The sequence below is a fragment of the Patagioenas fasciata genome, chromosome 3 (assembly GCF_037038585.1).
Source record: "Patagioenas fasciata isolate bPatFas1 chromosome 3, bPatFas1.hap1, whole genome shotgun sequence".
In the NCBI taxonomy this organism is placed as follows: domain Eukaryota; kingdom Metazoa; phylum Chordata; class Aves; order Columbiformes; family Columbidae; genus Patagioenas; species Patagioenas fasciata.
In genome coordinates, this window is record NC_092522.1 from 113,034,359 (window position 1) to 113,062,263 (window position 27,905).

The following is a 27,905-nucleotide window of genomic DNA, read 5'->3' on the forward strand; positions in this document are numbered from 1 at the left end:
GTGCCTGCGGACTGGAGGAAAACAAATGTCACTCCAGTCTTCAAAATGGGCAAGAAGGAGGATCCGGGTAACTACAGACTGGTCAGCCTCACCTCCATCCCTGGGAAAGTGATGGAACAACTTATCCTTGCTGCAATCTCGAGGGACTTCAAGGATAAGAGGGTCATTAGGGGCAGTCAACATGGCTTCACCAAGGGGAAGTCATGCTTGACCAAGCTAATTGCCTTTTACGAGGACATCATGAGGTGGAGAGATGATGGCAAAGCAGTGGATGTGGTCTATCTTGGTTTCAGTAAAGCATTTGACACAGTCTCCCACAGCATCCTCCTGGTTTGGATGATTGGGTAGTGAGCTGGACTACGAACTGGCTGAAGGAAAGAAGCCAGAGAGTCATGGTCAATGGGGCAGAGGCTGGTTGGAGGCCTGTGTCTAGTGGAGTGCCTCAGGGGTCAGTACTGGGGCCTGTATTATTCAATATATTAATCAATGACTCAGATGAGCGAATAGAGAGCACTGTCAGCAAGTTTGCTAATAACACGAAGCTGGGAAGAGTGGCTGACACGCCAGAAGGCTGTGCTGCCATCCAGCGAGACCTGGATGGGCTGGAGAGTTGGACGGGAAAAAATTTAATGAAATATAACAAGAGCAAGTGTAGAGTCTTGCATCTGGGCAGGAACAACCCCAGGTTCCAGTATAAGTTGGGGAATGATCTGTTGGAGAGCAGTGTAGGGGAAAGGGACCTGGGGGTCCTGGTGGACAGCAGGATGACCATGAGCCAGCACTGTGCCCTTGTGGCCAGGAAGGCCAATGGCATCCTGGGGTGTATTAGAAGGAGGGTGGTTAGTAGGTCGAGAGAGGTTCTCCTTCCCCTCTACTCTGCCCTGGTGAGACCACACCTGGAATATTGTGTCCAGTTCTGGGCCCCTCAGTTCAAGAAGGACAGGGAACTGCTGGAGAGAGTCCAGTGTAGGGCAACAAAGGTGATTAAGGGAGTGGAGCATCTCCCTTATGAGGAAAGGCTGAGGGAGCTGGGTCTCTTTAGCTTGGAGGAGACTGAGGGGTGACCTCATTGATGTTTATAAACATGTGAAGGGTGAGTTTCACGAGGATGGAGCCAGGCTCTTCTCGGTGACAACCAATTATAGGACAATGGGCAAGGAGTACAAACTGGAACACAGGAGGTTTCACTTAAATATGAGAGGAAACTTCTTCTCAGTGGGGGTGACAGACACTGGAACAGGCTGCCCAGGGGGGGTGTGGAGTCTCCTTCTCTGGAGACATTCAAAACCAACCTGGACACATTCCTGTCTCTCATCTAGGTGTTCCTGCTCTGGTGTGGGTATTGGACTGGATGATCTTTTGAGGTCCCTTCCAACCCCTAACATTCTGTGATTCTGTGAGAATATCCCTTTGGCCCTCTGTGTCCCCTCCCAGGTTCTTATGCACCCCCAGTCTCCTCGCTGGCAGGGCAGTATGAGAAGCTGAAAATTCTTGACTTAATGTAAGCACTGCTCAGCAACAACTAAAACATTAGTGTGTTATCAACATTATTTCTCATCCAAAATTCAAAACACAGTATTATACCAGGTACTAGGAAGAAAATGAACTCTATCCCAAATGAAGCCAGGACATCTATTTGGCTCTTTTTCCCACGGCAATTCATTTGCACTTACCTTAAATGAATCATCCTCTGGTGACCTTATTGATTACAAACGCAACCTGAGATGGCAACCATTGCCTAGCACGCCTAATGTGAAGATATCAAAGTCATAGAAGGGATTAATGCCCTGTATTCTGTAAAGCAGTATCAATAACTTCCCCTGGTCAAGATGACAGACAAGTGCCAAAAATGATCTAAAAAACCCAAGAACTGTTTAAGTGACATGAGGCTACATTGTTACAGCATACAAGTGAAACATTTGAAATGCTTTTTAAATAAACTATGAACTGTGTAAGTGACCCTACTATAGCTCACATACAAAACTTTAAATTAAATACTTCTCACCTTGTTTATGTTTTCTCTAAATACAGACAGTCCCAGTGCTTACTGTACCAAACTTTTTATTATTTTAAACACACTTCTGTACAAAAACATCAGAGCAGGCAAAGAAATTCAGTGACTTGGGCAAACAGCACATGACAACTCGCAGAATGCTTTAAGGTTTACATTTTTATTATACAAGTGACAAATAGCTTTCCTTTGGGCCACTCAAAGATAAGACTTCATCGCTTGACAAATAATCGCAGGTAAAGCATGTATTAACTTCAGTTACCAAAGCTCAACAGAATGACCTGTCATCCACCTAGATTTACCTAACTGGAAGTGACTATGAGCAAAGCAGGATTTCCCCTAATATACATTTGTAAGTGTCCCCCCATCAAAAATGGAGTTTGTAAACAGTGGATTTACTACTGTGAAAAAGCAGTGTGATCACTGCATCCAAAGAAAATAACTAGCGTGATGTCTAATTCTGCTCCCGACAACAACACAGTGATCTGCTGCTACAACTGCAGATGTGTGACACGAATGCTGGAGTTGCGGTGCTTGTCCAGTACCACGACACATGTAACGTTGGCACCTCTGGGGTCAGATCAGGCTTGAGAAACCTCATAGTGGTAGTTCTGCTCAGAAATGAACTCTAAGGCAATTCCTACTCCAAAGAACTTTTGATATTAATACCGTTTAAGGACTCAGTTCAACGACTGAATTTGTCACAGTGCAGCCGAGTTTCAGCAGACCAAATGCATCTCCAAAGTTTTACGGTAATGTTTTTAAAAGTGGTATGTGTGAAAATTCCAGTGATCACACAAACCCTGATTTACGTACACAGGAATAAGCAAATACAAATCCGAATCTGTGCACAAGCACTGGAGTTTTCACACACACATGCAAGCAAAGTACTCAAAATCAAACACATTTTCAGAACGTGACCTCTGCAAGAATATGTACAGCATCTGCAGGCCACCCAGAAGACACACTTAACAGAGCACAAGCACTTTCCTGCTTCTGGCAAGGTATTTCTATTCCATTTACTGGAAAAATTACTAGAAATAATAACTTGGCAAGGAAATCAATCCCTTAAAGTATCAATCACATCTCAAAAGCCAAGGAAGAGCAGTCAGCTGATACATATTTCTGTGTTGACTCCGAATGATCTATTGAATAATACTATCAAGGAACTTGATGGAGTGACTAACAGCTCAGCTCTTAAAACCTATTTATACCATCCCTAGTTTGATGAGGCTAATTTGACACTAGGGAAGTTTGCTGCTACAGTGGAGCATTCTGCTTTATACTGGTTTTATCAGCAAAAAACTTACCGAGTAGAGCTGTCTGAGAGAATGTTCATCATGATATATTTACACTGACAAATCTTTTCTATTTAAGTCAAGGCATTAGTATTTTCCCTTTCCTTTCTAAATCTAATAAAATTATACAGAATTTTCAAAATCCAGAAACGGTCTTAAAACATTTTTTTCCATTTATTTATATTGAACCTGAAAAAAGGATATTGATTTCCTCAACAGTTGAGAGGGACAGGTTATACTTAATAAAAAAGGTAAACTGACCTCTTCGCAATATGTTTTTGGATCTGAGCCAGCACCTAATCCTTAAAATTAGGTGGATCTCCACTTATTACAGGAAAGACAATGTATTTTATGAGACTGATAAACATTCAGGTTTTCTTCTATTCATAGTAGCTTGATGAGATCCTAAAACTGACTAAAATACTGTGCAGATGTTCTTAAAACATATCCAATGAATTTTACTTTCTCTTACATTAACTTTCTCCTTCTTTAAAGTTTTTTGTCTATGGTATCTTTGACATTTCAGATTGTTTGATTTCTATTTTGTCTTCACTACTACTTACTTCTCTGATAGAGAAGGTGTTTAAGGATTAAAATGCACAGATATACTGTTGTAACTGAAGTATCTAAGTAAAAAAGTATTCTAGAAGTCAAAAGATAAAGACTAGCATAAAAACTTAGGCTGCACTATATAAAGTCAGTCAGGTTATGAACAGATTCATGTATTTTAGCAATGTGAAGAAAATGGTTATGTAAATACACACAAGTATTAACATCAAACTGTATTAAATTATGTAAACATACACATCTTCTGTGATCAATACAAACACTACTTGTCTCAGGATACTACTGCAGCATAGCTCGAATTTGTTTTGAAGTAGATTCATCATTCAGGTGTTTTGTAGTGAACCTAGAAATTACAAGTTAAAACAATATTTTATAAAATGAATAAGTATTAGAAAAACCTGAAAATTTCAGTGCCTGTTCAATCAGTGCAGTTCAATTACACAAAGGAGGAACTTAGACGTTCCTCTAAACACTGATCACTGGAATTTAACTTCTAGTAGTCTGGTGTTCTTTATCTTCTAAATATCTCTTGCAATCAATTATTCCCTTTTAATAGATGGAGAATTGTGGCTAAATCCTGGCTAAATACTGTTTGTGATCTGCCTATAACACTGTCATAATTTTGACCAAAAGGATCTCCTTCTTTCCAGCTAAAAGCCTCAAAAGAAGAAAAAAAATCATGGAAAGACATAAGAAAATAGGTAGATACTTAGGAATCTAGATTGAATTTTGGCATAATCCATAAACTTAATTTTAAGCAGCTTTTTTAAATGTCCTGGGAGGAATGAAGAGCTTTAGTGTGTTTTTTTCCACTTAAGCCCAAACATTCTCCACTGCTTATGTTCCTAGGGAAACTGATTATCACATAAGCTCAAAACACATCTGATACCTGTAGGATTTAACTCTACATCAATTTTAATTCAAAAGACATAATAAGCAAACATGGAGGTCGTTATGGCTGCAGCTCTCACTCGATTCAAGCATTCAACAGTTAAAAGAATTAATTACAGCTCTGAAAAACTTGGTACTAAGGCTCCCTTCTCAGCTTCAGAGAAGTGTCAGACCACTGTGTCTTGCTTCCTGAGACATCACCTTCAACACTTAGCTACAGGATTGGGATTTAGGTTGCTGTTCTCTTGACGTTGCATCATTTAGCAAAATCCAGAAAGGAAAAAAAAAATAAAAATCTTGATAAAAATGAAAAAGAGAAATATCAAAGGTCGGAGAAATAGAAATTCTACTCTTCACTTCTAAAACGTCTAGTTGCTGGGGTATTTTATATAACAAATCTTAGCTCAGATGTATTGTTTACCTTTGATGCATTGTTTAGCTTTTACATGGCTAATTTTTAGGTAATAAAATAAACCTTAAGTGTCTCTGAAGGACATTATGACTTCCAATACTCATAGTCATTGCTTATCAAAGTGAAATGGAATTGAAAGGAATGAATATTACTTAAGAAAACCCCAGGTGACAACAGCAAACCTGAAAGGACAATTTTCTTAATAAATCAGGCTTCTAAGGTGAAAAGTCTTAAACATAAATAGATGAGGAAAGAAGAATTTGTTAAGACTGCATAAAACAATTATTCCACACATACCTGAGAGCATTCAGAAGTCCTTCCACAGCGTCAGGTGGTTGCTCCTTTAAAACCTTTATGCATCCCTTCATCTGGGAACAGAAGCATGCCACTATTGAACAATAATATATGAATTGCACTAGCTGAAAACAAGGAAAAATTTCACCACACAGAGGTAGGTTTTTTCCTACTGAGAGTTAATGCTGCTTTATATAATACAATAAACGCATTAAAACTTATTAAAAATATCTTAAGTAAAAAACCTAATTTTTGAGAAAACAATATCTACTTTAACAAGCTTTTGTAGATAGCAAATTATATATCAAGTGTATATATTTTAACTTGCACATAATTTCTCCAATTTCAACTTAGAAAAAAAATTGAGAACAGCTGATATAAGCTGATAAAAGAGATTATGGAAGAGGGTCCCATGTCATTGCTGTTAGCAACTACCAGAAGAGAAGGTTAAACTTAGACTTTCATTCTCATACTTGCACACAAGGAAGTAATTTTCAGTATTCAGTTTTGAGTTGCAAACCTAACTGGTAATAACTTATGATTTGTTTCACCACAAGTGGTTATGAATTTAATCTGAGATAAGAAGTCCATGATGTTGATTTTAAACACCACACTGAACAGATGTCTTCGTGAAGACTGTAAAAAACAGGCTGGAACTCTGTACAAACTTGCAAAAGGGGAAAAGGAGAGAAAGCAGAGGTAGAACTCATTTCACCCACTATATAGACTGCCCATCTAGTCAGTGGAGAGAAGTAAGAAATTCCTCTAACCTATTTAGAGTATACTTTCACATTGAATGAATCGTGCTTCAGAAGTACCTAGTTATTCCCACTGCTATGAAGACAACTAATAGCTATCCAAAAATCAGTCTAGATTAATTCCATCGTATTTGAAATTACTTACAAAGACAGGGCAAAGCCAAGATTTGAACCTTCTAATTTTCCAAGCCACATTACAGTGCTACATCTACATGCCAGTATTTTCTTTGCAGCTAAAGAGCAACTCTGCCTTATTACAGAAGTGGATGCCGAAACACCTCATGGAAGTCAGGGTCCATGTATTTGGCAATAGAAATTATTCAGAAAAAGTAGTTCAGCCTTCTGCACAACGACCAGCCTAAGGGTCACTGATCACTGCTCAATTGGTTCATTTCTACCTGGAAGATAAAACTAAAATAGCTTTGCAAACAGCAGATCAGATGAAATTCTCAGGGTAGATGAAATTCTCAGGTATCTCTCAGTACAGTTTCAGGTGCTCCATCAGATCAGAGCAGACAAACTCAAAGGGATAAAAATTCAAATCATTCTTTTCCATTTTTGTTAGAATCCCTAAAACAGTCCAAAAAGAGAAGCTGTTAGGACATCTAAGCTAGGAGACTGTAATCAACAGCTTGAAATATGGTCTCCAGTTGTGAAAGAGTAAGAAAAGGGTAATTTGTATCATTGTCCCTGAAATTCTCTTGAAATGGCTCCCAATAAGAGACTAGTTTGGAGAAATGAACTGTTTTTCACAGTAAAAAAACCTTGTAATCAGAAAAAAAGAAAACATACATATATATATATGTAATTTTTTTTAATTAGAGAAGAAACACTAAACTCATCAGGAGAATCAAGATTTGGGATCATTATACTCATTTTAAAAAACTGAGTCTTACATCTCCTACCTCCCATTTACATCTAGCTAACTTTCCTGTAGGATTACAGGGCTTTAGGATAAACGTGAGAAACAAAGTACACACACTGTATATTTGGTCCTATCAAAATTTTACTCGTCTCTGCAGGCAAGAGACAGAATGAGCAGTCAGGAAGTCTGCATTCAATTCCTGGGCTCTATCTGCTGCATGACCTTCAGCAAATCAATTCACCTCTTTGTAACATATCTTTTCCCTCTGTAAAACAGAGTCAAAGAGGAGATGTGGTAAAATACTGATATCTGCAGATGAAAAATGCTAACGAAGACTCACTGTCATGGAGCGCAATAACATATATGTTTTTTTCTTTTCTTTTGAAGTAGGCCCTCTTGTAAAGGGAAAGACTTAGCATATTTGTTCATGAATTACAGCTTATTTCTACTGAAAGATATGGTCTATGAGATTTAGATTTGTAAAAGCATGTATCAAAAATGAGTACTTTTTTGTGTGTACTCGCAGTATCTCAGATGGAAACAGAAGTCTGATTTCCCTGTGACTGGTCATGTAAAAGCTAAAACTGAAGGCTCATTATCAATATTGCAACAATAACATTTCAGTTCTGCTACTTCAGACCTCAGACAAAGCAGAGATGATGTAGAATATCTGCTATGTACAACAGCGCTATTGCCAAAGATAAGCATTCCAGCATAAATAAATTACATGATCAGTAAAAGCTTATGACCATAGAACTTATTCTAGGATAGGCGTAATACAAAATTGTTTTAGTGTAACCATGCAGTTGGCAGGAAAGCAAGACTAAAAGACAAATGAGCATCTGTGCCTGGAAGAAAATACAAAGAAATATAGACTGTTCCTTATTTTAATTTTAAAGAAACTGGTATATTAAAGTATGCAGGTGAAGATAAATTCAAAATTTTGCCATTCAAAAATAATTAAAATGATTCATACAAAGTAATAAGCTTAGGCTGAAAGAAAAAAAAAAAAAGCTGCAGACTAGTATTCTCAAACCTACAGAGTATTAAAGAAAAGTCACTCTTACATCAATCTTTGATGTCTTTGAGAAAGCTCCCACAGGATGAACGTGATCGTACAGAATAATAACTCCCACCATTACTCGCATGCAGAACATAAGGGTCTCTTCACTGGTGAATCTACTCCTGTACTCTCTAGAAAACAGAACAAAATAAACACTCTTGACTTTTTAGTGGACAATTTTGCAAACTAGACTATGAGTACATGAAATCTGACCATTGAATTTTAAGGTTGTAGACGAATCTCAGTAAGATTTTAAAGGGCTTCGAATTGCTAAGTCCTTGCCAATTTAGAAGGAAGGTTAGAAAGCAAATAAAGATAAGTGACCCCCTTCTAGCATCCCTTCACAGTTCAGATCCTCACTTCAGCAAAATGTCTGAAACAATGGCTTCACAGAAGACTTCCAAAGCTCATGAGAAGTTATGGAGACTGATCATGGTTCTGTTTAATCTTAGAAACACAACATACTAGGAACTCAAAGGAAAGCTACTCTTTTTGCTTAAATTCCTACTTCGAAACAGTTAACACTTAAATGGGATCTAACTTCAGCAGCTTGTAAATTTAGGGCTTCACTGAGGCAGTTCATAGTCATTGCTGTCTCTCTCTTTTCTATGTCCATCGGCAACTTCAACAACCCAGGTTCACTCAGCATCTAAAATGTGGAAAACTGAAAGCAGGACCGGACTGAACTAGAGTTTTTATTTGACTTTTCAATTCCAAAATAAGATTGTGGACAGCACAGTTAAGACAGCTCCTATCAGCTCTAATCCCTGAAACCATCATCAGGACATGAAAAATGAACTACAGCAGAGAAAAACAGAAATCCTGAAATAATCACAATTTTGCTAATAAATATTATTTTTAGTAGATAGTACACAGATTTATCTACTGTCACTCATTGGTTTTCAATATAAAATTTGATTTTTTCACTTAAACGTATTATTAAAAATACTAAAATCTGTACCATACTACCTTTCAGTTTACAATAACTTCAACTTTTATTCTTCTGTTTAAGTAACACAGCATCATAACATGAACAGATTTAAAGGCTACAGCCATTTTGACGTGAAAACGATTCATTATCTCACAGTTAGAACTAAATATGAGACAATCTTCTGGTAGATGACTCACAACTGTTTCTCTACTTTTGCCAAAAAATGAGCTGACACATAAGGTCACTTCTGTGATGTCCTGGGATTGTGAGATGAATCCCACCACCTACATACACTTCTCCAGAATTTTCATAAACAAACACAATAACCTCAGGAAATCTATCCTTTCCATGGCACCATGAACAAAGACAGGAAGACTACCTTGACTCTATCTTGCATTGTGCTTTCCACTCACAGAGATATCTAACCTAAAAAATACTTGCTAAATGCACAGCTAAACAATAGTAACCCCACTGGCTATACCTGTGCTAGCAGATAAGAAAACAATTGTACTGTTTCCATACAGCTGAAGTTTCTTGTACCCAGAGAAAGATGGCTACATCCAAAAAAGATGCGCTCAAGTGATCCTCAAAATAGTCCCTGTGTATCGTTTGTGAAAATGTTACTTGGAAAAGGCAAAATCTTGGCCTTAAGTTGCTAATAACTGAGCAGCACTGGGAACCGAGAGACAGCAGTTGGCCTGTGGCCCTGGTTAGACAAGACACAGACACTGAAGCCTATGAGTGAGTAAGATTACACCTGTATTTTAACCTTTTGTTGAAATCCAGGCTGGCCAGGTGAGCTCTCCCTAACAAAACTCAATGCTGATTCACTAAGTGTATCGTGAGGGGGTTAAAATAGGAGCCAAGGCGTTCTAATGCCAGGTCATGCTTTGTATAAAATGTGGTAACATCTTAAGGAATGAATTTGGAAAAAAATGTGTTCATCCCGGGCGGCTACTTAAAATAGAATACAAATTCTAACACGCAAGAAAAACAAGATTTAAGGTAAAACTTACGGTGTTTCCAACATGACTTTACATACACTAGCCATAGTACTTAGACAGTCCGTTGTATTTTCAATTGGCAACGTTTTGTTCTAGAAGGGTTAAAAACAGCCATCGGTCAGTAAACAATCTTGTAAAATTAAGAACAAAAATATCTGTATTAGACCTTTTCTCCCCCATTACCTACTTCTGATACAAAATGTGTAGTTGCATTACTGAGTGTTTTCAGCATTGGTGTGGCTTCTGCATAAAACAGGGACATCCTATTAGCCATTTCATTGTTCACTTCATTCTCAATGTCTAGCTGATGAAAACATGAGAAAAAATGGTCAGTAAAACTCTTTGAAATCTTGCCAGCAGCAAGAAAATGATATAGAGCATGCTCATGTCAGCAAGCAGATTATTACATGAATAGTTCCACTCTAATCACTTCATCTGGACTGCTGATTAACTCTCGGTGGGAAAGAACATGACAGCTAGCGAATCAAAAGAAAAAACATTGCCACAAATGGTATAAATGCATATGATGAATACCTCAGCATGAAGAATGGATCAGATTTTATTTACTTACATGCATGTTGTTTATTCTGTTGCGACTTATTGTCCGCCTATAATAACTGAAGTCATTCTGAATTGCTGGGTTTCTCATCTTAGAGGAAGACAAATAGGAAATAATGAGTCTTGGTTCAAAATACATGGGAAAAAATCAGCACGTATCCAAAAATTTTATTAACCTTAAGTTCATCAAAACGAAGAGTAAAATGTAAGATTTCCGCAAACTCTTTCGCTAGAGCCTGTTCCCGTTCCAGGTGCTGGGTTGGAGTATAAGGTGGGCACGTCAAGGACTCCAATAAGCTCTGCAGGGCTTTCTCTGAATAAAAATGAGAAGCACAAATTCCGTTCAGTCCACATCATGACAAAGTTTTCAGTAAGTAACTAAATACACTTTGTTTGAAGAGAAGGAACCCTCCGAATATGCAGAGCCCCAACAGAAATGTTTTCTTCTTGCTATTCTAAGGTAAGAAACATCAGTCAAAGACACCTGCCTCCTCAGGTTCTCAGCCATTTTCTCTCAATTTTGTATCACTTAGCTGTTTTCCCTTTTTATCACTCTTTATCTGGGTTCCCTATCAAAAATCCTAGAGAAAGCATTTTTCTTGTATTCAACTCATTCATCTTCCCCGATTAGCCACCAGTTCAGTATAGAGATTTTTCTCGCATCTGTAACTAAGAGTGTACTCTAAGGCACTGATAGCAAAGTAATTCAGCTCCCGTGGCTTCAATTACTAGCATAACTCAAAAAGCGAAAGACGTAGAAAGGAGGAGGATGTAGAAGTACTCCCTTGCATTGGGAGCTCTCCCACTTCATACATGAGATTTTGCACACTGGTTCTTTTTCAGAGCTGTAATTCAAGGAGTAATTACATCATGTTTTGGGTTTGTAGGGATGACAAAGTCAGTGCAAAACGTGCCCAACTTTGGATTTTCACGCTGTGAGAGATTTTGTTGATACTCTTCTCCATCTGTTATCCCTGTTTTTTAAAAGTCTCAAGATATTAATGGTTTGCATTCCTTTTAAAATGATGAAGGATTCAAAATATGAAAAATAAATTTAATTAGTACAGTATGGACCAATGAAGTGCAGAAGCAGGGCAGGCACCACTGAAAAACTTCCTACGGTTTTATCATGTTGTTTCCTTGTATTCTATTTAGATACTATAGATTTATTTTAAGTGACAAACTAACAAGCCATAACAATTTTGAAATGAAATTAAGATTAAAAAATATGCCTTGGCAAATGCAATTGCAGTTAAATGTCTGTTGATATTGAACAAAATGAATAATAAACCTTTAAAAGTCTGTGGAAAATTAAACTATTTATATACAAAGTAGGCTAATAAACAGGCATACTGAAACAAGGCTCACCTAATCTGAGTGAAAACTCATAAAAGCGCTTCAGCCTTACAACCAGAGGACATACTGAATTCCAGGCTTTTTCTTGCAACTGGATATCATTGGGATTTTGTATTGCCTGAAATGAAAATATTACTGTAAAGAACTACAGCATAGGAATAACAAGCAAAAGGTGGTCTGGAATTTTTCCACTATATTATTTTAGAAACTAAGCACTGCAAAACACAGAATAATTACGAGAAATTATGTTGCACAGGAACAGGAAATTAGTAAATTCAAAAAATGTTTTCCACCTTCCCTCTCCCCCTGTAACACACCCATTTTAAATTATTCATTCCAATGTACCACTGACATACAGAAATATGTTTTAATATATTTTTTGGGGAGCAAAACTATTTTAGAAGCATCAGGTAAGACCTTTTCTATGAATAGTGGTTGCAGAAATAGCCTTTTTTTCAGCTTTTGATATCTTCAAAATACCCAGGTTCTTAAGTAAGCAACAGCTCACGCTAACAGTAACTGTGAAGCTGATGCAGGAAAAAGTTTGGTCAGCTGAGAAAAAAACTAAGATACAGTTCAGAATTGTATTGTGGGGCCAGTTTCATAGAATAAAAAGCTTGTAAAGTGGAGGTAAGGTTATAATTTACTGTGGTTCATACACAGAACAACTATCTTCAACTTTTTTTATAGTGTATTTCTGACATCTGAGCGCTATTTCTTCCATGTCCTCAACTTTGACTTCTACCGCGAGAGACATGAAATGATGTATACGAACTGGCGTTTCTTGAAGTGAAAAATAATTAACGATTGCTACTAGTAAGCTTAAAACAAGGTCCAACAGCCATCATTTAGTTTCACATTAGCACTTTATATTCAACGTTATGTATAACCTGTACCATATTTTCTAAATACAACTTTTACGAAGATTTTAATATAATTTCATAGAATGTGCTTGGATACAGAACAGAAGCAAGGACCACATTAAGTTTTGCTTGATTTTGCTTCCAAAGAACTGTCATTAACTCTAACAAACATACATCTCTAATTTCTTGTCCAGCTCCTTTGTAAGCCTGAAGGTCTGCAAGCATACTTTCCGAGTCCTGCAAAACTGCACTGATCTGGTTCCATACCTCCCTTTCTCCATCTGTGGGCTGCGCATCTAAGAAACAGAAAAGCCAAATGCACAGAGTCAAAAGGCAGCTGCAATACAAACGGAAAGATTACTCAGTCCTACTTAACAACATTAAATCCAGCTTGACTATGTGTAACTCCATTCTGATGTGGTTTTTTAAAATATACAATTATCTTGCACTGCTATTCTGCTAACGTCCAGGTTTCTGCTTCTATAGCAAGGAAAGAAAAGAAGTACGTTTTTTTGTATGTTCTGGCTCATAATGCCTCTTCTCAAAAAGCAGCATTTTAAAGTGAAGCAGTATCATACGGCAATGTTAGTAGAAAACAGGATAATGCATCAGTCCTTCAGTAAAAATGTCCCTCTCTTTCATGAGTTCCACAGCTCGATTACAAAGAATTGTTCACTTTTCTTGCAGCTTGGGGATAAAATCAGGCCTTTCAGTGGATGGAGCAGTGGGATATTACACCACTTTTGACTTTCCTCCAGGTTTCCTTAAGCAGGGTAATTTATGTCTCCTTTTGTAAAACACAGATACCGTACTGTTAAAAATAAACATTTTTCTTATGTATGTCAGAGATTGTTCCTGCTACTAAAATAAATCCAGCTCTGTCAATGATCAGTTTTCAGGGTGGGAGTGACCTGTAGACCTTTATTGTTCAGAGAAATGACATTTGGAAGCAGATCAATTTTCCCATTCAAATCCTATCCGATGGGATTTTAGCTGCAGTGAAACACCAGGGAGGGATGTTATCCCCAGAATGCCTTAGATGAGGTAGAGATCTTCTGCCTTCTTTTGCTTTAAAACATAGAAATGACTGGCACTGATTAAATTAGATGTCCTATATATAGAATTGTAGTCAGTATTTGTTGAAACAGTCACATTGTCCCAGCAAATTTCTACAGAGAAACAACTCTTTTTTTTTTTCCTTAGATTTGTATTAGTTTATAATTCTTATGGAAAGAAAAAAAAAAACACTCTGAAGGTGAACCTTAGGATTTAAGGACCACTTGTTTGAATTAAAAGCGATGAGATACCTTCAGTTCAAAACTCAACAATTAGGAAGAGCTACTGTACACACCTCTATATCAATGGACAAGAAATGCTGAAAATACTTTTTCTATTTAGTCTTCCCAGGGTTCTTAAGAAATAAGACACAGTTTTCCACCCATGTATCAGTACAGGATTCATTTACTCACCCTTCACTAGAAACAAATGAACCAGTCCACCTTGGAAAGTATGGAAAGAGCAGGGATTCTCTCCATGATATTTCAGGTCAGGATAATTTGTCTAAATGTGTCAAGTTATCCACAGACCTTGCACAAACTAGACACAAATGTCTGAGATTTACATGTCTGTAGCTCTGAAGCAACTAATACTTAAAATCTTTCCTGTATTCCTATGTCACCATAAGTCCCATGAGGCTGGGCACAAGAAAGAAAAACTGATTTGACTTCCCTTTTATCCTATAAGTTTTCCTTTAGCTTGTTTAAAAGAACAAGAGAAAGTAAAAATAAGCTAGGCTTACTCGGCTGGGTTTTATATCCAAAATACTTAACGTAACTAAACAATTTCACCATCCTTCAAAAAGTGAGGGTAAGTGGCACCAAAGGGGAAAACTACCCCAAACAGGAAAATCCCAGCTGGGACACAGCTGTTGAACCGACCTACTTGTCACCCGGAGTCCACAGAGTTACTGACCGGTTATTTCCCCAAGCTGCAAGAAATTTCAGGTATACAGCATAAGGTGTCTGTCACCTTCTGATAAAGAAACAAAACAGTAAATGCCTCCAAGTTTAACAAAGAAAGTGGTAATCTTGCTGAACAGTTACATACCATGGAATAACAGAACGGGGGAAGGATAGGAGTCACCTATAAATCAGCATCTATATTTTAAGAGTTCAGTAAAAAATTAAAATAACATTTTCAGTGAAAATTAAGACAGAAAAGAGAATAAGTAATTTATTAGTACAGTTCATGAGTGTAACATTTGTGTGTTCATGTCACTTGAAGCGTGGCTTGGTTAACAAGGTACTTCTGTGTTACGCTTTACGACTCATTTGCTTTAAAAAATATTAGCCCCTAATAGAAACATAAATACTATAGACTGCTCAGGACTTTGGGACTTAAAAATGGCCTTAAATAACACCCTTTATTGTTAGTCTTTTTCAATTTTTTTCCAATTCATCTTTTGGAAGTTGGGGGAAGGTTGTATATTTGAAACCCATTGAGCTTTCTGTAGTAGCCCAGCACCTGGGGAAGCCGGAGGAGGAGGAAGGTGAGTGGGTGGAAGAGGGAAAGAAAGGGAAGGGAGATGAAAAGGGCTGCAAAGGCTATAGAGCAACAGGCTTAGCTTGCATTTGCAGAAGCAGTTTGTACTTATGCTGAAAGTGTTTAACTTAAAAATAAAGGTAAGGAGCATGATTCAGGCTCTACTTTAAGAAAACATGCATCTTATGAAATACATGCTATGCAAACAGATGTTCTGATAAGACCATGGCCATGTTTCAAAAGGGATTTTACATGAAGATCCTGCCAAGAATGGTCAGTTAGAATACCTGTAATTGATCACTTTGAAAAAATTTAATCTTGCTGTCAACAACAGTAATAATAATAGCAGCAACAATAACTAAAACAAATAGAGACTTCTTTGTTACAGATTTTGGTTTTCTGTTCCAACAACACCAAAGCTTGTTTCTCTGTTCAGAGTGAAAAAAAATGCCATTCCTGAAGCAAAGTGTGGAATCACTGCTTGGCAGTGCTCACCTGTTACCCCAAACCACTGAAGAACCAGCACGCACTTAGGCAATTTGAGCCCATTTTAAATAAAACTGTAGCCACTGACTAACCAACATTGAACACAAGCCCTCTCAATAACGTTACCATAAACACCAGACTTACAGCATTTCAAGTCTGAATTTTTAGAATACTCATGATTAGCATATGGAGCATGCTGTCTTTACTAAGACAAAACAGGAAACCCTTTCATTCACCTGTTTGTCCAAACGTTTCTAGCATGAACCCTAAACCTGACAACTACAATAAATGAATCCTCTATCAAATTAATTCAAGAGTCAAACCAGGCTTGACTCTTCTGTATAGAGACTCTACCAGCAAATTCTGTGGCTCCATCAGAAATAGCCAGGATATGACAGTTCATCCATTCCATGAACAATGTTTTCTTTCATCTTCACACATGGTCTATTCCATGTTTTGGATGGGGCTTCAGACTGCATTAAAAAAAGAGGGAAAGCTGCATCCACTACTGTCCATTTGTGGATGCACTAAATATTTCAGGTGCATGGTGGGGTGCAAAGGTGGAATCATCATTCTTTTCTTAGAAAAATATCTGTCGTTTGTTCCAAAAAAGTCCAACCCTAACAGCACAAGGTATCTACCTCATCCTTCACCAAATGTGCTTTAGAAGTAACATAGAAATGGCTACGTAGGTAAGACATTAGTACTCATAGGACAAGATTAAATATAAAAAATAACAGATTCGAGGCCTTTACCAATACAAAATCAAGTATAACAGTATCTCAGTAACTAATTTTTATGAAGAGATAACAAGACAGTACTAAAAGAAGTGCTTCCAACCCACACATCCTTTGTGTAGATGAAATGCAAACCAAATAGCACGGAACTTTATCCCACCCTCAGTCGAACTGGTGTTAGGTTAAGAGGATTCCCACTGAAGCTGGTTGGTGTTTGCATTTCAGTGAATGTGCAATCATGTTTGTCAGAAAAACATCACAGCCTCCCAGCCTAGTGAAAGAACAGTGAGTAAAACGAGATGTCTTACAGGCTGTGCTCTCAGCTTTTCTTGTCCTGTCCACTGTTGAAGGTGGTCAATAATTCCACCAGCCACTCACAGCACGTTAGAGAGCAATACATGTATTTTACTGTATAATGCTAAAGTCCTATTTCAGGTTTGTCACCACAACAATGCTTTTTCCCATTCCAATCTAGGACAAAATTAGACAAAGAGCTACTCCCTAGAAAAGACAAAAGGCATTACAACTACAGTGAATACTGCATTTTGAAGGGTATCAGAACCCACTGTTGTCCACACATTAAAAGATAGTATCGGGTAGAAACAGTACCCTATCCAGTCAACACTGGGTTTTTGAATGTCATCCTTTCTGAACTAGCTAGAACAAAGTGAAGCTCCCTAAACTGTTAATACTTGCTACAACACGGTGTGTGCCAGGGTTATCAGCGCCAGGCTCCGGCTCCACGCCCAACAGAGAGGACAGGGTCCCTTGGGCATTCGACAGTGCAGGAGAGCAGAGTTTAACCTCCCACAGGCTGGGTACAGATGACATCTCCAGCCTTGCCACCCGTGGAGCCAGGGTGTTAATTAATAACCTCTTACACAAATGTGGGCAGTTGCTCTGCTGCCAGACATGTCCTAATAATAGACACTTTTAATCATACATGAACAAGGAAAACTGAAAGTTTCATTAATCTTTCTGGGAATGGGGGGGTGGGGAAATCCTAGAAAGTAAGCGTCTTTGATTCTTGGGAGGATGAAGAGGATTAAATTAGGATCAGGTAATGAGCCCACTCAGGTAACATTCAGGAAAAAAGGGAACATGCTTAGGTTAAGGTTAGAGAGCTTGGTCTTACAAAAGTTATTTGTATCTGAGGAGTGGATGGGACTTAAGGACACCTCCTCCCAATACTCTATAAGCTTTAGTCTTTTACAGAATCACAAAATGACTGGGGTTGGAAGGGACCTCTAGAGATCATCCACTCCAACCCACCTGCTAAAGCAGGTTCACCAGAGCAGATCACACAGGAAGGTGTCCAGGCAGGTTTGAATGTCTCCAGAGAAGGAGACTCCACAACCTCTCTGCGCAGCCTGTTCCAGGCTTTGGCACCCTCAAGGTAAAGAAGTTTCTCCTCATATTCAGGTGGAACCTCCTGTGCTTCAGTTTGTGCCCATTCAGGTTCAAAACAAATCGTTGTTACCTCAAGCTTCGAATTATTTCCAAGAATTTGTGTGGAATTAGTTACTTTGCCCGAAAAAAAGCCATCTACGGGCAGCAGTAATATGACAATGTTCTGCAAAAACAGAGCACTCGTAAGCTGCTATGGAAAGCCCCTCAAATACCCAGAATTCATTTACCTGTAACTAATTTAAACAAGGCCAGCAACTAAAGAACAAAACAGTTATTGAACTGACAAAATCAATTTCAAGGTAATTTGCCTTTATGGCTCATGAAATCCTGAAATCCACAGACTCTGAAAACTTGCCATGCACTCACTCTTCCTAACGTTATTTTTGAGCTGAGAGCTAAAAAGGAATTAAGGTAAAATAAGTGGTATATAATCAAATCCAATTTGTAGCAGTTTGATTAAGAATACCCACACCAAGACCCAAGTGTAAAACAGCAATGTGGCTCACCTTCTGTTAAGAAAGAGATTATTTGTCTTTAAATAAACGTTTCAGTAGACCTTCAAAAAAGTCATTTGGCTGACTGCTTACAGTCTGCACTATACCTAAAGATTTTTTGACCTACACAAGAGAACACTTTTCTCCGTATTACTCACTGAGGTTACCACAGTTCCCATTTGTCCCCATTTGCTTTCAAGGCTGGACTGAATGGATCTTCAAATTGTTTCTTCTTGCACAGATCCCAAATAACTGCATAAAGTCTTAAATGATTACTGGACAGCATACAGAACTGCTTTTGCTATACAACATTAACTGGAACTAATGCTGGATTCAAGGTTTTTCAAGTATGATCATGGAGTTATGAAACCTGGTTCCCAGTTTGGAATGAAGAATAATGCCAGTAAAAGATGTCGTAAGAATTGCAACTGCTGATACAGACAGCTGCAGGAAAGGGGGGGGAAAGAGATGATTTCAAACTTTTTTTTTGGAGTCTAAACTTTTCTAGGGAAAAATTAAAATAGCTATTAAAAAAAACCAACCAACAAAAAACAATGGGAAGGTAAAATTTTGAAATGTACTTCTCTTTCTTTCATGATTCATTCCTGTTTTCAAATATAACACAAGACAGAATTTTTAAAAAACCCACAACTTTTAATTAGGTCAGAAAACTTAATTTTTCTAAGTTTTCCTGCTTCTACCTGCCCATTTTTCAAGACCTCAAGAATTGCATAGAAGATGAGGGGGGAGGGACCTAAGCCTAAATATAAAAGAAATCAGGTTGGTAAAAATTATTATTTAAGAGAAAAGTGAGCATGAACCTGATGAAAGCAACTTGTAATAAAGTATATTTTAAAACAAACACACAAAAAACCCCAATGATGAGATTTTTCAAAAGATGCAATATAAGATTGTCTTCTTCAAATTTGTCATTGAATCAGAACTCTGCCCTGAACAATAAAAAAATCACAAGAAAACAAATCCATTTTTGTTGCACAGAAGAAGTCATCCTTATAACACATTGCCTCTAGAAAGCATATTAACCATAGATAATAAGGTAAAATAATAAAATAACCTACCACGCTGACCTTGCTGTTCAGCTTCATGGTTGACCTGAGTTATCTAAACCTGTACAAGTGTTTGCCACCCCCTTGCACATTCTGTTCCCATTCTGTGCCACCGCCGCAGCTCTCCCACCCACACTAGCATCCACAGCACCCTGACCGGCTGGAAGAGCACTCGGGGACAGAGGTACTTGGGTGGGTTTAACAGCTAGATCTTAGCAAGTTCATTTTCCCATGCAGCCATCATTCACGATGGGAGTAATCGTTTTTGTGCGTTTGGATACGAGACCATGTGGCAAAGCATCACCCATGGGATGGCCCCTCTGTCACAGCACACACTATATCGACTGCAAAATGAAGTTAACACCTCAATATTTTTTTCCCACTTTCTTTGTATAAACTCTTGTATTAGTTTTGACCGACATCAGCCCACAAAGCCTCTGATTTTTGAGGCATGGAGACAGACTGTATGTGTTCTACTCCTGTGCACAAGGAGAAAGGCTGTTTCCATTTTTTTTTAAGCAATATTTGTGTGGTATGTTGTGCACTCAGCAGGAAGGAGTATGTCACACACCCTCCTTTTAGGTACAATACATATAAAATGAAGAGTAGCAAAAAAACCACAAGGGCAACAGTATCCCAAAACTCCATAAAATTTTCAGCGATGCTGACAGATTTGAGATTTCAGCTAATGAAAAAGTACACAAAAACCAGAAAGCAAGATGCTGATGCAAGTAAGGAAATACAGTAAACACATTGACTCAACATATCCCTCATTCTCTGAAGGGCCCACGGTACTGACCACTTTTGTCCATGAACTCAAACTGAAAACTCAGGCCACAAAAAGTTACACATCCAGCAAGCACACAAGCGGCTCTTATCTGTGTCCACTAAGAGAGTCCTTTTACACCGTACCCTGGCTAATTAAAGGAGAACAAAGCACACACCTACAGGCATCTTCAGTCACATCCCTTCAACGCAACATGGATTTTGTGCCATAAAAACCTATAGGACATTATTTCAACAAGTAAAACATTTTAACCTTTCACTCAGGAGCATCAAACTCACTGAAATTTGGAAATGACAGATCTGTTTCTCTCTAGGTAGATGTGCCTGATTAGCGTGTCCACGCGCTTGCACTGACCATTGGTCACTGCCCATGGGAAAGGTGCTTCACCCCGCTCAATTCTTGGCAATGGACTTTTGGAAAATAAAACAACCTTAGCTGTCAAGGCAAGGAAACAGACATATTCACCTTTCACCATCACCTCTGCTCCACCAAGGCTTCCTGTTTCCAGAGCCAACTGTACAGCCTGGCTTGGGAGAACTTTCTTACCACCCAGGTCATGATGGGGCTGATTAAACCTGGAAGCTCAGAGCAGCTGAAAACCCTCCTAAGAGCTTGGCAAAGCCACCGAACACTACCGAAGCCTTCAAAAGTTTGATAGAAAGAAAAAATATGTGGTGGTTTGGATAAAGGTTTGACATCCCAGGTTTATAATTAAACTCTCAAATGATATGGGCAACAGAGAAAAAAGACTACACGGCTCGCAGGACCTTCACCTAAACCCAAACTGATTCTTCATAATGAGAGAAAGAAGATCTAGATGAGAAGGTATGTGCAAAGTTATAGTCATACACTGTAGCTTTCATCCAAGGAAGCATGTTTGAACAATTTCATGAGATTAAATATGTGTTTAAATGACTTTTTTAACCAGTGCTTCAGAGCGCACACACATGTACAGTCTCATATCACGTCAGTAACTTTTTTTTCAGAAATGTAAGTCAGGAGTAAATTATTCCAGAAAACTATTTTGAGGTGATAAAATATGTCTAATCACGTGACATTCTCTCTTAAGCCATGCATCAAAATAAAGTTATTTTAAAAGCATTGGCTTTTCAGTCAAAACTTGTTTGGTTTTGTTTTAGAATATAGGTATTAAGAGACAAAACATTGCACACTGTTAGCATTTTAAATAAAAAGCATTTCACGTAAGTGGCAGAGTAAGATAAAACCCATATTTAAGGATTTGATGACCAGTTTTTCAAGACAATGTCTAGAAGTACATGCAGGGAAACTGTAACCACAAAAGTGAAATAGTTTTGAATAAGATATAGGTGTGACAAGGAAATTAGAATGCAAAACACTGTTTTGCAAACTGATAACCATGCAATTAAGAGAGATGCAATCAAGCACATACACCATGACCACTTCACTACCTTTTAGCAGCTATAATAATCCCAGTTAAATCATCACTGAACTAAGTAAAAGTAGTGTCACCTCCACTGCTTATATTTTTTCAGCTTTATATTTCTGTTTCCAATATATTTCTATTCACGGAAGCAACATAAATATTTTTTTTAACCCAGATTTGTTAAAGAAAGCTGAGGTCAAGCTCATCCATACGTAAATTTAAGTATGGCTCATTAATGTTTTGAAACTAATTCAAGGTAAGGTTTTACTTGTATATCTATCATTCTGCCCTCTTCTCTGCTCAGAATGAATTTAAGTAATTTTGTATGGCTTTATGAGTATCAAGTAGTAATATCCAACTGAAGTGTAATTTGATTTGTTTGCAAATCCCTTTTGAATTGCTTTATGATGCGTAAGCGCATGCAGTTTATTAGGAAACAATAAGCAAAGAAGGCAAGCCAGGCAAGAAGCTTTGCTCACTTTCAAAGTCAAGGAAAAAATTTGGCCCCTGATCAAGCTCTGTGCAAGTGAGAACTTTTAAAAGATTTCCCATTTGGTTCCTGAAAAATAGAAAAGGAAGAGAAAAGGAGTCCTGAGTGAACAAATGATTTCAGAGACAAGGACTTGGACAGGCTGGTTGTGCTGGAAAATACAAACTGCAAGCAATCACATTTTGAAAGTTTTTCCTCAGTTTGCTGTTAATCAGGGAAAAGATTCTCTCATTGTCTTGTAGTTGTTTGAACTTACTTTCAAAATCCAGGAAAAAATGTGGATAGTTTTCAATTTCCCTGGTAAGGACCTTAAGAAGATTACCCATCCCAGCAAACCTAGTAAATGCAACAAAATCATAAACAGTTATATACGTAAAGTTAGAATACTACAACTAAGGGCTTGATACAGTCTGCATCATATAGTAAACATTTTGGCAAGTTCTGGACCATGAGAAACATTTTGATGGTCGGTTCTGCAATATTAATGCATGGAGACAGAGAGAGTAAAACCTTAGATAAACACAGAAATAATTCCATTCAACAAACTGGAATTTAAACATCAGTATAACATCACAGAGTACAAACATATATTTATGAGTTTATTTATTTAGTAAGAGAAACAAACTTGGAACTATATCTGTATTTGTAAATTCCCTCAATTGCTAGATACAAGATTATAGAATAACATTCCAGGCAAAAAAAAATATGAGGTCTTAATCCTTGGTTTGGATTCCTTAACATAAATCCATGTTATTCAATGAAAATAACTCAATTACATCTAATTTTTTCAATCAGTAAGGTTTCAAAAAAATACTACTATAAAACATATCAGAAAGACAAGCTAAAAAGCTTGGTTTTTTAACCTTGTAACTTTAATACATGTATGCATTTAAAAAATAAAAAAAAAAAGAGGCTCAAATTCTGTCCTTTTATCTCTTTATCTTTTATCACCTTGGAAGCCTTTGCATTTCAAGTTATGAAAAAGTCCCCAAAGGAAAAGTGACCAATTCTCAAAAAATTCTCTATGCAAGACAAGAAGGAAGGACGTCTGAAGAAAATTTTTTACCAGTACAGTCCTTAGGAAGATACATTATTCTAAAATTATGTAAAAATATAGCTTTCTTGGGCAAACTAAACTTCTCCTCAGAAGAGAGAAAAATTAAACCATGAAAGGCACATACAAGGATAAAGAGGCCTGCCTGGAGGGATGCAGAAAAAAGTAATTTTAGATTTAAAACTCAGATTGAAAACTGATTTTTGCCTCAAAGATAAATATTCTCAGTACTCTAAACCATGGCTCTTGGGGCTCACATCTGATGCTCATCTATTCTTCAGTTTAACTCTTTTCCCACTTAAGAAATCAGACCGCAAAAAATTATTCTAAGCATGTACATGGTTCATACTCCATATGAGGAGACAAAGTGTTTTTTCAAATTCTCCCCCAAGCATTACAGAATAAAAGTATCGTGAACCCTCATTTCTATATGCATATTAGGGATACATTTCCATAGCAGGAAAACCTAGAAAGGTAATGTAGGTCTTGGAAATTTTACAGCAGACACAGTCATTCCATAAAATGATATAAATTTAACCAATAATCCGTTCAGTGCATGCAGCTTCATGTAAATGAGGTTTTTGTTAGACAAATGGCTTCGTTTTGCATTAACTACTTCTTCAAAATTTTCTCTCCAGAACAAATCCAGTGAGCAGACTGTCAAGCCCTTTAAAATTAGCAACATCTTGCATATACAACATTGAAACATGAAGAAACATTCTCCATTATCCATACAGTTACAAGAAAAACAAAATACACGGTTTTACTTTCAGAACAAGATCTGCTCTTTATGAACCAAGCCTGACTTTCTGTTTAGCCTACAAAGGGAAAAAACCTGCAAACAGAGCAAAATAGATTTTATACAGTGTTAAAACTTGTATCTTCGATAACGTTTTCATCACACTGGTATAATACATTTTATCAGTACCAGGTAAAAGGGACAAGATAATGGGCATACTTTTAATTTCCTTTTCATAACCTTCAAAGAAACGATTGCGATTATTATGAAATACCATCACAATCTAACGACTCAGTTTGGATTCTTCACTCTCAACTGGTTTCCAGCCGTCTCTTACCTCATTGCCTTCGATCTTCAGAGAGCCTCCAACCATTTCTTCTGCTGCCAAGGCGGGCGCTGCAGCCGGCGTGGGGCTGGGCCCGCGGCTCCTCCCGCCAGCCGGGAAACCTTCCTGCCAAAAACCTGCGGATCCACGGCCTCACCCGTACCCAGCAGCTCCAGGGCATGTGCCCAAGCTCTGATCCTTCCTACAGCTCTGGAGATTGAGTACTTTTTCCTGATTTTTGACTATATTTCTTAGCTTGCTTTTCATTTCATGCCCCTCTCCTTCAATCTCGCTATAGAAACCGATGCAGCTATTCAGGCTGCAAGTATGAAACAAGAGCCCTGCCACAAACTTTATTCCCATTTTCATGGTCAGTCTGCATCATTTTCCAAGGATCTCGAAGGCACTGGTTTGACATAATTTCTGATGTACATCAACCCCCCAAAATAGTGATATTCAACATCAACATCTAGGAGATATGGTTCAGGCAGTTGCTAAACATACTTTACTTCTTTATGATTTGAAAAAAACCAAACCTAAACATTTCAAGAAACTTTTACGTTAAACTATAACTCATCATTCAACACTAAGTTTTTAACTCTGCATTAAAAGGTCAACCTTCGCCTTAATGTAAGTGCTAATAAATATATTCCCTTGCCCCAAAATGGATTATTTTTTCTTTATGGTTTGCTGCTTCCCAGTACCTGGATTTTCTAAATTGTCTTTTCCTGGAAACTGTAACAATGTATTCCTAACCTCAGCAACTACAAGTACCTTCCAGGAAAATTTTTAATGATACTTCAAAGTAACTAATGACACAAATTCTGAGCAGGTCAGTATATACACTGCAGTTGTAACAGATATGCAAATAAACAGCTGATGCACAGAAGCAAGACAGAATGGTTTAACTGAAGACCATAACATTCCATTTCATTAAACTGGAGAGCATTTTGTTTTTCTTACTGTTAAATCAGTTTAAATGTTGAAATGAGACACAATGCACATATAAAATCTTGCTGTTGCAGCACTTCTAAATGACAGCAGCTTCTCTTTAGTGTCCCAACCCCTTCAAATCCCAGCTTAACAGTATGCTTTAAAAATGATGACACGCTGACATGACAATGATATTTTCACGTTTTCTACTGTTTTCCAAGACATTAAAGTTTACTCTAAGATATTACATAAACATACAGAAAATACTTTCTAGCATAATATTGACAGTTTAAAGCTCATTAGTCAATTTTTGATGCTCAGTATTTAATTAGCAGCACACAGACATTAAACTGTAAAAATAGTTACGAACAAGTCATGAACATGTAGCATTTTGCATTTTTATATACCATTATTCAGGCAATTATTTCAAAATGCTGAGCTCTGAACAAAATAAAGCATGCTGGTTTTCTAACACACCACTTTGTTCCTAAATTTTCATTAATTTAATTTTGACATTTTACAGGCATTATGTAGGATGGGAAAATAAATTCCTTCTCCTCCACTAAAATGATCAATTTATTTTTGAATTCTGATGGATAAAATACTACCCCTTCAAAACAAATCAAAACGCAACCTTTCAAATCTGACATGGATTTTATACACACATACTGGAAATATACTGTAATACGTATTTATTATATTCTAAAAGAGTTTTGAAAATTTAGTAAATGTTCACAAACCGGGTTATTATCTACTAAATATAGCATGCCTAAAAATAAATCTCATGTTATTTAACTCTTTAAAATATTCGTTTACACACAGTTTTAAGTAATTACATAATTTTGAAGTGTGGAGTTTTGCATTATTTTGTAAATGATAGCTTAGCACTATATAAATTGCTACAGAAGTACTAATTTATGTCTTCTTCCTTTACAGGACTAATTTAATCAATTCCAACCAAAGACATCAGCATCACTGCAGCTACACTGAAGGTACGACAGACAAAGCATTTAAACCTGGTTTTAGTGAAAAAAGCCACATTCTCCAGGTCAACCCTTTGCTCCTCACCACTGCTCCTTTGCCAGATAGTATTTTCCTAAATCTGCCTGCTTACACAAACATAGTCTAAAAGGCTTGCGTCAAAATGAGCTGGATCAGCAAATACCTACTGCTTAAACTCATTCAGATCTCCCTAACGAAGCAGAGTTGAGAGTGTTCTCATGAGCGGCTCCATCGGGAGTTTCAGGAGAAACAGAGACTCCCAAGTTCAGGAGTGGCAATGAATGATTAGGAAAGATAACCCCTAATGGCACATCTGCATGGGCAGAGACAGGCATCCTGTCCGCAGTCTGAGGGAACTGTATTGCACGAAGCATATTAGCACCATTAAAGCTGTGTAACTGATCTTACTGCATGAATAATTAACTGTGGTTTCAAAAAAACACCAGCATCTGAACTCAAGATCTCCCAAATCAAAAGCACGACTCCAAATCGTTGTGATATTCATCGCTATAAAGTTTGTTGAGGTGCTTAGAACAGCAGAAGAGCAAGACTCAGAGAATGGTTTTATTCTATTAAGGAATAAAACAAAAATGAATAAAGATTAAAAAGAGCAGAAGTTTTTGAACAATGATCATCTACTTTGTTTTCTGAAGGAAACAGTGTGTCACTCACTAGTTTTTGGTTGGGAGAGGAAAGAAGATATGAAACAGAATTTTTAATTGCATTAGCACACTCTATTACTAATGTTTTTTCTGCTTTTTTCGTTTTCTTTCTTCTATGCAATAAACAGGGAAGCATTTTGATTCACATTGACAGTGGTGCTATAGAACTGTTACAGTTGGGGTTATCTAGACCCCAAAGCAGGAACAGCAGGAGCTCTGTCATTCTGCACTGATGTTTGTCTAAACTCTGCTTAAAGCTCTTCAAAAAGCTCCTTAAACTCAATCACGAGAGTTCACATTTTATTATACCTTACCAGTCTCACCGCCCTTCTCAGAAACCTCTCCAAGAGGTAAAAATTCCACTCAGCTCTCAGTAGAGTGCTCCAAATGCATTCAAGTATGGTGCCTTATAAAGAAGGAATCGTGTTGCAGAAAACTCTGCTTTTCCCTCAAATACTATTTGTACAGTTTCGTTTCACTCATTGCTTTCCCTTCTGCATTTTGGTCTTTCATTCATCCTGCTTCTATACAGCACCTTATATTTATCACCATCAAACTCCACATAGGGCTTTTTTTTCAAATCATCTCTCCAATTTCCTTACAGTTAAATATATTTTCATGGATATAGTAGTATCATTATCTACACTCATTTTAATGGTAAATGTTTTAATTTTATAAACTGTAGTTGCATTGCTGAAGAGAAATATAACAGCTGATATTTAACAGATAGCTGTGCAAATAGATGTTGTATTTGAAAAGTAGTATTATTCCTCTCTGGACTTTATTTTATAAACAAAACTGCATTGTTAAGAAAAAAAAAAAGTGTATTGGCTTTATAAGATTTTCATAACGTAAGTAACATATTCACACAACAAGATGCACCAAGAAGCAACCGACACACA

At 37.4% G+C, this 27,905-nt stretch overlaps 1 protein-coding gene across 9 annotated transcripts in view; it reads right to left on the bottom strand.

Annotated features, from left to right (window-relative positions):
- Positions 1-2,044: 2,044 nt before the first annotated feature.
- Positions 2,045-27,905, bottom strand: part of CYRIA (CYFIP related Rac1 interactor A) — a 55,900-nt gene continuing 30,039 nt past the window's right edge. For 2 of the 9 annotated variants that reach the window (XM_071807080.1, XM_071807082.1), the window contains exons 4-13: positions 22,278-22,357; positions 13,046-13,167; positions 12,021-12,126; positions 10,829-10,965; positions 10,666-10,743; positions 10,282-10,398; positions 10,107-10,186; positions 8,164-8,290; positions 5,477-5,598; positions 2,045-4,219 (exon numbers count right to left, since the gene is read on the bottom strand). In XM_071807080.1, the coding sequence (XP_071663181.1) occupies positions 4,156-4,219; positions 5,477-5,598; positions 8,164-8,290; positions 10,107-10,186; positions 10,282-10,398; positions 10,666-10,743; positions 10,829-10,965; positions 12,021-12,126; positions 13,046-13,167; positions 22,278-22,350 (1,026 nt within the window). In that variant the 5' untranslated portion in view covers positions 22,351-22,357 and the 3' untranslated portion in view covers positions 2,045-4,155. Of the gene's footprint in view, positions 4,220-5,474; positions 5,599-8,163; positions 8,291-10,106; positions 10,187-10,281; positions 10,399-10,665; positions 10,744-10,828; positions 10,966-12,020; positions 12,127-13,045; positions 13,168-22,277; positions 22,358-22,544; positions 22,625-27,905 lie in introns of those variants that run through there. The other 7 variants (XM_071807084.1, XM_071807085.1, XM_071807081.1 and 4 more) reach the window with 6 other exon arrangements.